Source organism: Triturus cristatus, chromosome 4_2 (genome assembly GCF_964204655.1).
Source record: "Triturus cristatus chromosome 4_2, aTriCri1.1, whole genome shotgun sequence".
NCBI lineage: Eukaryota > Metazoa > Chordata > Amphibia > Caudata > Salamandridae > Triturus > Triturus cristatus.
The window spans coordinates 187495103-187508365 of NC_140586.1; the positions used below are offsets into that span (position 1 = coordinate 187495103).

The following is a 13263-nucleotide window of genomic DNA, read 5'->3' on the forward strand; positions in this document are numbered from 1 at the left end:
ATTAGCGACCCAGCATGGTATACCTGATGTTAAATCAGCTAGGTTACTAGACGGGGTCACCAAATCATGGTTAGTAGACTTATTTTTACCCGTTTTGCTTGAGATATTCTTGTCCCTAGGGCAAAGTTTACATGCATCTAGCCTTTTCTCAGGAAAAGGGGGGACTAAAGTAAATGGGCGATCTTGGAGGTCTATAGGAGTTTCTACAGGCATCTGACTACAGGGCAAATCTACGTATGATGAGGTCATATAGGAGCTAACCTCCAAGGCATCAGTCATAGTGGTTGAAGTATCTCTTCCCTGAGTTAACATGCATAATGATGGTGTAATGGATAGCCGCCTCTCTGTATTCTCGATGGCATTCGCCACAACACCAATGGTCTGTTGCAGCATTTTATCAATGGCGGTCAGAGTAGGTAGAGGTTGAGGGTCTACTGTCAGCAGCTTAGTGTGTGACCGTGTAACTGGAGTTTTAGTTTTGACTTTTTTTCCCCGGTTAATCATGTTTAAAGTTTAAAACACAATATTTATATATAGAAATATAGTACAAATATGAAGGAGATCCAGACACTATCGGGCAATAGTCTCGTTCTACGAATTGCCCACAAATGTGTAACTGTATATCAACCCTGATTGGGTCAGCAGATAGGATCCGAATCACAACAGTACCTTTCTAATCGTTGCCTTGTCAGTGACACATCCTCGTGGGTAATAGAAAGGGGGTGGCCAGTCCCGTCCTCCTCCGTCCCCGGACGGCCCGCCCTTTGCCCGGGCTTAGCCCGGCGCTGCCCGCGCGCGGTCCCGCGACGCGGAGGTTGAGGCTGTCTTTTGTGCGCCTCCTGGCGCGGGCGGCTCTCCTGCCGCTATGGTAGCTGGGGTATGTGGTCCCCGTCTCCGCTCCGCGGCCGCAGTAGATGGTTAAGCGGCGGCGGGAGACGGGACCAAACTGAAGGCGGGAGCGCTGCGGGATGCACAGGACAAGGTCGGTGGCAAAGTCCGGGAAATACTATTCAAAATCAGAAGCCCGCTCTGCCGAAGTTGAGGCTGTCTTTTGTGCGCCTCCTGGCGCGGAAACTGCGTGGGCGGCTCTCCTGCCGCTAGGGTAGCTGGGGTATCTGATCCCCGTCTCCGCTCCGCGGCCGCAGTAGATGGTTAAGCGGCGGCGGGAGACGGGACCAAAGTGAAGGCGGGAGCACTGCGGGATGCACAGGACAAGGTCGGTGGCAAAGTCCGGGAAATACTATTCAAAATCAGAAGCCCGCTCTGCCGAAGTTGAGGCTGTCTTTTGTGCGCCTCCTGGCGCGGAACCGGCGTGGGCGGCTCTCCTGCCGCTAGGGTAGCTGGGGTATGTGGTCCCCGTCTCCGCTCCGCGGCCGCAGTAGATGGTTAAGCGGCGGCGGGAGACGGGACCAAACTGAAGGCGGGAGCGCTGCGGGATGCACAGGACAAGGTCGGTGGCAAAGTCCAGGAAATACTATTCAAAATCAGAAGCCCGCTCTGCCGAAGTTGAGGCTGTCTTTTGTGCGCCTCCTGGCGCGGAAACGGCGTGGGCGGCTCTCCTGCCGCTAGGGTAGCTAGGGTATGTGGTCCCCGTCTCTGCTCCGCGGCCGCAGTAGATGGTTAAGCGGCGGCGGGAGACGGGACCAAACTGAAGGCGGGAGCGCTACGGGATGCACAGGACAAGGTCGGTGGCAAAGTCCGGGAAATACTATTCAAAATCAGAAGCCCGCTCTGCCGAAGTTGAGGCTGTCTTTTGTGCGCCTCCTGGCGCGGAAACGGCGTGGGCGGCTCTCCTGCCGCTAGGGTAGCTGGGGTATGTGGTCCCCGTCTCCGCTCCGCGGCCGCAGTAGATGGTTAAGCGGCGGCGGGAGACGGGACCAAACTGAAGGCGGGAGCGCTGCGGGGTGCACAGGACAAGGTCGGTGGCAAAGTCCGGGAAATACTATTCAAAATCAGAAGCCCGCTCTGCCGAAGTTGAGGCTGTCTTTTGTGCGCCTCCTGGCGCGGAAACGGCGTGGGCGGCTCTCCTGCCGCTAGGGTAGCTGGGGTATGTGGTCCCCGTCTCCGCTCCGCGGCCGCAGTAGATGGTTAAGCGGCGGCGGGAGACGGGACCAAACTGAAGGCGGGAGCGCTGCAGGATGCACAGGACAAGGTCGGTGGCAAAGTCCGGGAAATACTATTCAGCTCTGGCTACCATGAGTTCTTGAAGAAACTACAAACCGTATACATCCCTGCTACCAGAAGGGTCTAGCGGGCGTAATGGTATATAGCTTTTGTAAATCTGCTAATGTGACAAAAAGTTACATATGAAAATGTCACAAATTGACATTTTTCCTACTCACTTTCACTATTTATTTACTTCCACTGTTATATTCCTTGTGAAAACCTTGAGAGATCTACACATATGGCCCCTTGCTAAGTTTGGAATTTTGTCTACTTTTCAGAAATCTATAGCTTTCCTGGATTACCCATGGGTTTCACACTGTTTCCACCACACATTGAAAGTAGGTTGAGAGCACAAAAATAGAAACAATGGCTTACCTCTGAAAAATGCCAAAACTGTGGTATAAAATTAGGTTTTCTAATTCAGCTCTGCATACTCCTGAAAGCTGGGAAGGTAATGACTTTAGCACAGCAAACCATTTGTTGATGCCATTTTCAGGGGAAAAACAGAAACTTTATTCTGAGCAGTTTTTTCCTATTTTTCTTCAAAACACACACATTTTTGCTATATTTAGCCTGCTTTTTCAGTCCCCTCCAGGTCAATCCACGAACACTGGCTATCTTTAGAATCCCTAGGATGTGTGGGGGGGGGGGAGGACACTGATATGGCCTGGATACCTTATGTGGTAAAGGTTATTGAACCTTAAACACGGACTACCGCAAATAACCAAAAAAGGTTTAGCTGGGGGGGGGAGGGGCTCCAGCAGTTAAGGTGTTAAAGTCTGCTAGCCCGTCACTGTTAAGTAGATTTTCTTCGATTTTTCGACCTCGTTCAGGGCAGCGGTGGGGGTTTAATAAGAGGATAGCTCGTCAGGACTTTCTGGGTAATATGACACCCCGGCCCTGACAGAAGCCGAGACCTAATTTGCCGGTAGGCGTATTTATTTTGACATTGGGGCGTGGACTCAATGACAGTTAGCCACACTCTCCGTGCCACCTACTAGGCGCTGATTCAGTGGCGATGTGCGTGACCACGCTACCAAGGGGGCGGTGGTTCAGTGCAATTTGGCAGTTTAAACCGTGATGTGCATAATCCGCCTATGGGCGGGAACAGAGTTTGCCAGGCTGTTCGCCTTGATCTGGAAGGTTCCTAGTGGTGTGTGAGACTCGTTGTCTCTCTTCCGGTTCCGGTTGTGCTTGCGCAGTGTTCTTCGCTGTTTCATCGGGCTTTCCGTGTGTAAGCGTGAGCTGGTCTCGCGTCGCTTTCTTGCGTGAGCGCGTGCTGCTCCTTGTGATTGCAGCCCCCCGCTAGGCTTACGCCGACCGCCATGGACGCCCGGAAGCTCAGCGAGCTGCGGGCCTTTGTCACCCTCTGCCAGCAAGACCCGGATGTGCTAAAGAGGCCCGAACTCAACTTCTTCAAGCAGTGGATTGAAAGGTGAGGGGGATTTCGGGGAGACACGTTTAGTGGGTGCACAGGCCGCTCTAGGAAATAGATTGAGGGTCAGCGAGATGATCTTTGAAACTACGATTACCTACCAACTTTTAAAGAGCAACGTGTGGGTGATAATGTGCATAGTGCACGCGAATTCCGTCAGCGGGAGGAATACTGGCCAGGCGTTGGTAAAAACGTACGGAAAGGAGGGTGAAAACCAAATTAGCAATATTTTACCTTAAACATCGGAGTTTCAGTCCGAACGAACTTCTTTTTTCTTGTCTCCCCGCTCCTTCCTTCCAAAGTTCAATCTAATTCACCCAGTTACACGTTTTCCCTTCCCACACCCCTAAACGTTCTATTATTTTCGAAGTTAACATTGGCGAGAATAATGGCAGCTCTGTCACAAATCCATATGCCTATCAACCTCAGTCTGTTGGGCCTTGTCGTTCCCTCCCACTTTCGGAACACAAAAGTACGCATCCCACGTCTCTTAATAGTAAAATACTATCTCAAATATATTTTTTATGAAAACACTGCCCCTCATAAGACTTCTTTCGATAGGTTTCCTTTTCCGTCCTGATGCCGGAGAGGCTGACGGCTCGAAAAAGACGGATTAAAGTGAATGGGGCATAGGTAGATCCAAATTTAGGGGGCATGGACTGGGGTAGCATCGGACAGGGTTTATAAAATGCATTATTTATTAAAACATTTATCCATAATTTCTTTGAGAATGATGACTATATTCTCTATAATGGTTCTCCTTAAGTGTGTGTATGTGTATATACATATGCCTTAACATCAGGGGCTGGTCGTGCACAGTGCAACTGTTTTTTTGGCACTCCTCCCCCATTTCCTCCTTCTCAGTGAATTCCCTTAATACCACTCTCCAATAATGCACCTCGTATTTCTATAGGGTCGTTTTGACAATCATTTCATTTTTTTTATAGGGCTATTTATAGTTTACTCACACTCAGTTCTGTGATCTGCATGGAACACGTTCTTTGTAGCAGGCACATTAACCCTCTGCACTGTGTGGGTGACTGGAGTGCCCATGTGAGTGCGTGGTTTGCGATGCAACCGTGTGAGAGGAGTGACTGCAGTGTGAGTGAAGTGGCCATATGAATTTGGGTGCGGATGGAAGTACAGAGTGGGATGAACGTATGGTTAGTGATGGGCTTGTTTGAGTGAGATTGCAGAGTGAGCAGTGAGGGGGACATGTGGGTAAAGTTTCACATGAGTGTAGGGTGAGTAGTGTGCTCATGTGACTGCAGGGTGAACAGCGCAAGTGCATTGAGTGCAGATTGAGCTGTGTGCTCATGTGACCGCAGGGTAAGTATAGTGAGAACGGTGTGAGTTCATGGTGAGTGGCATAAGCGCAGTGTGGTCACTGAGTGCCGGGTGATTTGTGTGAGTGCCCAGTGAGAATGAGGAGTAAGCTGTTTAAATGCAGAGTGCATTCACAGACACTTGAAGTAACTCAGCATGTTATTAAGGCCTGGCGTAGGGTTTCAGATATACGTTGAACTATGCTATTATGACATTAAGTGTCGGGGCCAGACTGGCTGTAGTGGGCATCAGGCGTTTTCTCAGTGGGCCGGTTTTGCAGCAGTGCTTCAATATCGGTCCCCTGTACCAAAATAAGCAGTCACCTAAAGCCTGTTTTCAACTTATCTGGCAATACTTGGAACAGCAAATATAAACAAAGTATTTTTAATTGTGTTCTAGGGCTGCCTGAATTACTCATGACTGATAATTAAAGTGAACAAAGACTTTTCATTTCAAATAAATACACATTATTTTGTTTATAACCCTATCCAATGACAATTCAAGACTGGGCCTTAGCAGGCTTCTTAAACTACAAACGACTGTTATTTTTCTATTGGCAACCCTACTTTATATTCCTTTTCATGAAATTCATTCTCACACTATAGCAGTAAAAGTTAAATACAATATAAGGAATAACCAGAGTGGGAACCCAGGGGGTACTGGAACCAGAAACAAAACTAAGCCTTGTTAACTAGTTTACAAAGGTATGTAAATATGCAAATGGACTTTCAAAGATCTGTTAAAAACTCTGATTCCGGAGATAAGACTCCAGGCACTGCCCAGTGGAGCCCACAGCAGCTCAAGCTGACACATGCCAGGGCTGCGTGTGTGTATATGTATATATTATGTCCCTGACCTTGTTAGAGAAAGGGACAGCGTCGTATGGGTTATAAGATACATAGGCCACTTGCATCAACATAAGGAATTGCGATTCCAAAATAGCGATTTTTAAGGAATCACAGTTCCTTATGCATGTAATCGCAATTTGCGAATGCAATTCCAAGGGTGCAATGGGTGCCTCGGCCCCCACCGATGCACCCCCCAAAAAAGGTAAGTATGCACATGTGCAGCACACACACATTCCCTAAGGGCGTGCATTTTTCAAAGCATGCGCAAATTACCATCAACTTCAAGTTGATGGTAATTAGCGTTTCCTAAATGCAGTTTTCAGTTAGGAAAGGCTTGATGTATTGCAATTAGGGAATCGCAAATTGTGATCCCCTAAATGCATTCGCAATTTAGGTAATCGCAATAAATTGCGATTACCTAATTTGCGAACTCAAAGCCTTTGCATCGGAAAAGGCCTTTTTGTCCGGTTGCAAACCGGCCAATTCTGTCAATTGGCCCGTTTACGACCGGACAAAAGCTTTATGTATGTGGCCCATGAGTCTAAAAACTTGGTTACCAGTTTGTCATTGTAACACTGGAACAATGAGTGCACAAAGGTGTTTTCATTGTGCTGTGATTTTGCATTGTTGCCCTATTATGAACATAAGCAGACATATGCTGACTTTGACAGACCCATGATTAGTTTGACGTCAGAATAATGTTTTAACAAGCATTTTGCTGCCAAACCACACTAGTTTGACGAGGCAGGATAAAGTGATGTCAAACATACGTACGTGAGCACTAGTGTACTGTCTCTGCATAGACGCCATCCTGGAGAAAAAAAAATCAGTTAAACCTTAAAGCAAATACTTCTCATGTCTTACAATGCACTCTGAGAAATAGGTGATTACATTGGGTGGGGGTTTTTAGGCCCATGGTTAGACTTAAATTATACGTTTTAGCCTTTGGAATTTTGGACAGGTGCATTAGTTTACGTGGGGTCACATACAAATGATACATAATTTTGCACCACGTTTGCTTAACCTGAACACAGTAGGTTGTCTTTGGGATATCTGCCCAGAGGCCCTCCAATTCCTTGTGTGTTATTTACCGATAGTCACACCCATTATTGCACCTGGGGCAACTCGGGGATGAATATTAGTGTTGCATATATGGACAATACCAAGCCTTTTGTGATTTTAGTTGAAGTTATTCAGATGAAGTAAGATCTCTGGTTCCAGCGGCTTTGTTTGATGGAGCAAGAGCCCACTGCCCAAGTAGGAAGTATCCGTGCCTCTCACCCCCCTCCAATCCCATAATCCTTTTGCAATCCTTGAACAACCATCTTGTGGTTTTGGAAGAAATCTAATATGTTAATCAGTCTCCACGACGTCAGCCCCACACATTTTTCCTTCTTTTAGGGCTGGAGTGAAATTGGGGTTTCTGGGCGGGTGGTGAAGGCAAGATTCTCAGTCATGGTAAGAGGTCTATTTGCATCTGAAACAGGTTGCTGCCGACCTAGCTTGCCTAGGAACACGCATGACCTCCCAATGGGGGTGGGGGGGGCTTCCTAACAGTTTCTATTTCATATAAGGTTAGTGTTTCATTGATTTCCAGAGGTACCATTCAAAGACTACCATTAGTTGAGCTGCATGTACTTTTCAATATCTGGGCGCCCATGCCCTATAAATCACACCAATGTGCATTGCCTTTCGTAGGATTCAAGGCATGCGATTTTTGCCGAGTATGTTGCAGGCATTTTGTAGTTGTCTTAGATATTGTTACAGATGCACACGGGTAGTATTAGGCCAATGTTTGTTTTCTGGACAGCCATACAGCTACCTATCCATAATATCGATAAGGAGTTTTATTCGTGTTGCTTTTAATTTCTTTGAGATCTGGATAACTAGGCCATGCAGAGATGGAGTTTAATGAATGCCCTGGTATTTTATACGATTAAGGAAACAATGGTCCCTTGAAGGAGAAATATAAACCTCTACTTCCTTGGAAAATGTTAGTTAACCATCAACGTATTGGTTGTATTTCAAACAACACAATTTTATTCAGTTTTTCAACAAAAAGAAAATCATTGGGCTTTCATATTCAAGACAATTAGAAATAAATTGGTGCTCCCAAACAGTGCTAGTGAGGCAAGTGGCTACGAAATGCTCTAATGCTAGACAGACTATGTACATAAATAGTGAGTGATTGAGCATGCAAGGGTGGTTGATCCACACTCTGACAGTGAAATGCTCCAGAACCAAATAAAAACTGTACACTAACATGGTGTCAATGTTTCGACTTGTGCGTTCAATTAGGCAGGGTTATCATCAGGACGCAGATTGGGAAACACCAATGGAGGAGAAACCACTTGTCAGTAGGTTTAAAAAGTCTGTTTTTTCCCCCCATAACATTAATACAATAAGCTGCTGGGAGGGACACCTAACCTACCCATTTGCTGATATGCACGTAGAGTAAGTCTATCAGTACATTTCCGAAGAGGTCTTTCACATCAGTCTAATCGGGTGTGCCAAAGTATTAATCCAAATCTTTGATGAACCATATCAAAACATATGCAGATTCTCATTTAATCCTTTGCGGGTTCTGTTTAGTGTGCCGCATATGACCCACTAGGAAATGTTCCTCTAGAAAAAAGGATTAAAGAATAAATGAAACGCCTCTCTTGCAGCGTCCTAGGAAGGTGTGGTGTGTAGTTGGACTCAAAAATAATTAGGGCCGCATGGAAATGTGAGTTGTCTCGAAGCACCGTTTCAGTCACTCACAAGATGTGAACGTAGTGGGGGGGTGTGTATGTCAAGTGATGTGTGTGCAACACGAATTGGAGTTAAGAAGCTTCTTGGACGTCACTATGACGGGGTAATTAAAAACACCACCGTAGATTATTGATGGGATGTGACCTAGGTAAATAACTTCTATGAAACAAAAACAATAGATGAATTGGTGTTTCTGTCACACTTATAAGCGGGGTGGATTATAAATTAAAGCTTACCCCAACTGGGCACAAATTACTCAAACCGTCAAGAATGGTAATCAATCAAAAGGGCAAGCTCCATGGATAAATCCTATAACTAACAAGCGTAAAGAAAAACAATGGTTTTGAAAAGTCCGCTACTAAGTTAAAATTAACAATGAGGTACTTGATCTGGAAATAAAACAACATAACTTGACCCAAACAATCACTAAAAAGAGAAGATTATGGCTGAAATGCAAAAGATAAGCAATTGACTAAATGCTCCAGAAGTGGAGGCTTGCAACCTTCAAGTGGCCAAGTAGGAACACAAGACTTACAGAACAACAGGTTTAACAAACACTGGCACAAATGTCTGTTGTGATGTAGGCGAGTGTTTGTGTTCAGTGTGTGCTTTATACTGTAGCACTGCACGTGCTGCTCTAATGGAAAATAATAAGAGGAAACTGCTCAAAATGTTTGGACTATACTCGGACAGGCGCTCAAGAGAATCTCGACAGGGAAAGTTAGTAAAAGACAAGTTCTGTGCGTTAGTTCGAGTGAATAACTAAAAGGGATAATGAGTAATGTCAAGGAATCTGTCTTCTTGTAGGAAAGTGTCTACAGTAATTCTGCTTGAAACTTAGTCAAATTGTACTAGAAGACAATGGTTGGAGCCCGTGGGTCAAGCCGGGATGTGTGTGCATCTAATAGTGGCGCCTAGCTGCAATAGTGGTGCTCAGATCTAGTCAATAGATGTGACTCATACAAAGGACCCCATGATGGAAAAAATATGTCTGATTTAAAAAAATAAAGGTAAATTAATGTTATCCATTGCATGTGTACAGAGAGCCTGTGGCTCCAGCAGAGTTGTGTGGGAACAAATAGTTATTGGAAGGGAAAGATCTGAGAAACGTGTACCTTGCACACAGTGCGCTGCATGTTGAACAAGGTTGCAATCCGAACGTGGGAATGGAAACACACAACATGATTTGGCAAAGAAAACTACTGAAAGGCCGCTTGCCTTCAGTCTTCCACTGTTTTGAGCCCATGTGTGATAGTCCACTTTATCAATCCAATGTAGTACTCTGAGCAATATGGCATTGGCAATGTCACACCCACAGGGACCCGAAGTCGCATGTTCTGCTTACCAACTTAAGTCTTCCAATGTATGCTTCGCAACCTGGAAATGTTCCACCAATGGTGCACCGATGACTCCACACTTAATCCTGCTGAGATGCTGTAAGATCCGGCATTTGATCTATTGTGGTGTTTGACCAATGTAAAAAGGTCATATGGGCACCATACCACATAAATTACATTGTTTATATTGCAGCTGGTGAAAGCAGTCAAGGTGAAATTCACATTCAAATGTACAAACAACTTAGTATTCAATCAGTATTTACATGCCACACTTTGAGTGGCATAAGAGTGGTGTCATTCCCCGTTGGGAATTAACTGAGATCTTAGTGGGCGAGGAAGCCAGGGCAGCCCGATACTAAGGCATCTGAGGTTTTTTCTTCTTTTAAAATAAAAAAATTGGTTCCTCCTTGGAGGTGAGGTAGTGTTCCGCCACTTACCACTGTTAAGCAATCTCTTTGATGCCATTGCTTGCTGGGTTGAATGTGCAGACGCAAATAATGTGGTCACACCTGTCATCTTTATGGTTGGATCCAGGAGTGTCTCTCTGGCATTATACTATGCCTGCCTGACAAGGCATCTGGGACAACCCCACTCGATTTAAATTTTTTGGTTAAGGAGTCCTATTCATTAAAAATAATCTGATCTCCTAGTGCAGTTCTACCGTATACGGAGCAACTGCTTAAAGGGCAGACTGGCTCTGAGACTCCGTGGATGACAACTTGCGTAGTGAAGTCTTCTGCCGGCTACCTATATAATGAGACAGATGTGACCATCCTCAACTTTGATCTATGGATCCAAAAATGGGGTTACTGCATTGCTAAATTCACAGGTGAATCTTTTTTTTTTTTTTGTGTAAATTTCTTTATTAGGTGTTCCTCCAGATCAGCAGACAATGTACACTAACCATCGATCTCTTCCGCCTCAGCCAAGGTGGAGCATGTTTTCATAATGATACAAGTCATTAATTAGACCTAAGGTCGTGTCGGTGGAGGAGTCTTCAGCTCAAGTTATTTTTCATTTGTATGAACGACATCCGAACTTAACTATAACTTAACTCCCCTTACCCCCCCTCCCCCGGGGTCTGGCTAACTCTAGGTCTATGCATCATATCTGTTATGCTGGGTCCCCTTGTGTCTGCTCCCAGGAACGTGGCCCCCCACCCCCCTCTGCAGAAGGCGTCGGCTCTGAGCTTTCTTTATTTTTTTTGCTCAACAATTGAATATAACTGTTTGAAATAGAACCAGTCTGTTGATGGTTAACTAACATTTTCTGAAGATGTAGAGGTTTACCCCCCGCCCCCTCCTGAGACCATTGTTTCCTTAATCACTTGACTATCCTGGTCCCAGGGTACTGGGTTGCCCCTTGTTATTCTAATACAGAGGTATTTTATGCCTCAACATGCTTTTAAATGATGACAAAGCCTCCGTTTTATTTGTAGCTAGTTGGCTTATCTGAATTCCCATTCTGTCCACCCATGTGAAATTAACCAGAAATCTGGATACTGCTGAAAAATGTTGTATAATCTGAGATGCTTCAGGGCTCATTGGGGTCAAAAGCATGTGGTCAGCAAAAAGGTGTATCCTGTGCGATTGGCCACTGTAGAAACCTGGCTCTGTATATACTATAGTAAGGTATAGTGTGCTCAAAGTCCAGTGGATCCCCAAAAGCTTAAAGAGGTAAAAGTAGATAACTTGCTCTCTATTTGTGGTAATGTGGGTGAGCAGTAAGGCTTTACCAGAGGGTAGTGTCAAGTATTTATTGTACACTCAGGCAAGAAATAATTTCACACACTCCGACTGCACTCTGACCAATTGTTTTGCATAAAAATACTTCTTTGTTGTATTTTAGTTTAATAACCAAGCCAGACTTGGTGCAGGTAAGTAAAAAATAATACTTTTCTGGTATAATACAGTTGTGTGCAATTACAGGTAGGTCAAATGTTAACAGTTGAAAATACTTTTCAGTTACTTTGAGATTACTTTGATTACTTTTTAGATTACTTTTTCTACTCCGTGTGATATGCCTAGATATCAAACTGGAACATTTTCTAAATAAAAAATGTAACTCCTTTTTTGTAAATGCAGTTTAAGTCCTCAAACAATTTCCAACTCCACACTTAAACGTTTTTCTCAGAAAAGCAGTCAATGCAATCTTATGGGAGGAAATTAAGTTAATTACTTGGGTTTCTGGGGTAAGAACCATGGTCAAGGATGCACTCTCAGAACACCCTCAGCGGCTGTAGGGCGGCCAGGTGCAGAGTGCTGAGGCCCAGTGTTATTCAGTGGGAGATAGGGGGCCTCCGGTTGGTGGCTGCTCACGGGCTCGCCTCTTGGATGTGGGAGCAAAGCTCCTAGAGTTTAGCTCGGGGCAAAGGGGGATCCAAGATAGCACACAAGGTGCACCCACTGCGGCACTGGGGTGGCTGGGTGCAGGATCAACGTTGGGAGCCCTGTTGATTTCAATGGGAAAGCTCTGATTAGCACAATCACTGCAGACTCGGGCACCAAGGTCTTCTGGAGGCGACCACCGGTTGGAGAGGTGAGTTGGGATGCTGGGACACTTGGTTGGGCCACCGAAGGGCATCTGGTGCAGGGGTGTCTTTTGGCATCGGGTTTTCCTTACCAGCTTCGGCCGCGGTAGGGGTATCCTCCACATAGGGGCTGCAAGCATCATCGGGGGACTTTTAAAAAACTTTCTGAACATTTTCTGAGTAACAGCAAGACATGACACTATACATCTTCATGGCAGGGATGTACAAAGAAACCGTGATCACAGCATGACGGCTCACAGTCCGTCTTATCTGTTATGTTACCATATACTTTGTCAGCAAAGTTCACCAAAGCAAGCAACAATAGCTGTCTAAAGCACCGAGCAGGTCACCTCGATCGTAACGCCGGGCTCCCAAGAAGTTCTCCCCTTCAGATGGCTCGGCAGCACCCAGCAGTGTAACAGGGTAACCCCACAGATCCCTTTCAATGTCTGTTCAGTGTTAGTCCGCCTAGGCCTCCTCATCATTACCTGCATCAGCCCTTCCAGTCGCATTATCCTTTGCCAGTAAGTGTGTCTTATACAATGCCCCGAAGTTTTTAGGACTGCTGCGCGGCGGAAGAAGTTCGCTATAGAGCTCTGTTTGCGTACTACAGAACACCATGTCCCTGGACCAGTTCGCGATCGTCGGAACCGGGCCTTTCAGCCAACATATCGTCCTCACTGCGCCTGTACTCCTATCTACCAATCTGCGAATTGCTTTAGGGAGTGGCTTGGAGTATCCCAGCAAAGCGAGCAGGGGATCCGGTGTGAGTTGCATATCTATAATGCCTCCTAACTCTCTAAACACTAGAGCACAAAAGGTATTTATCCCCGGACATAACCACGCTAAGTGTAAAAAAAAAAAAAA

The 13263-nt window shown here is 45.7% G+C and overlaps 1 protein-coding gene across 2 annotated transcripts in view; it reads left to right on the forward strand.

Moving 5' to 3' along the window:
• Nucleotides 1-3172: 3172 nt before the first annotated feature.
• The window catches only part of ST13 (ST13 Hsp70 interacting protein), a 129596-nt gene continuing 119505 nt past the window's right edge, over nucleotides 3173-13263 (forward strand). The window contains exon 1 of one of the 2 annotated variants that reach the window (XM_085601059.1): nucleotides 3173-3601. In XM_085601059.1, coding sequence (XP_085457185.1) covers nucleotides 3492-3601 — 110 coding nt within the window. In that variant the 5' untranslated portion in view covers nucleotides 3173-3491. The remainder of the gene's footprint in view (nucleotides 3602-13263) is intronic. The other variant, XM_085601060.1, reaches the window with a different exon arrangement.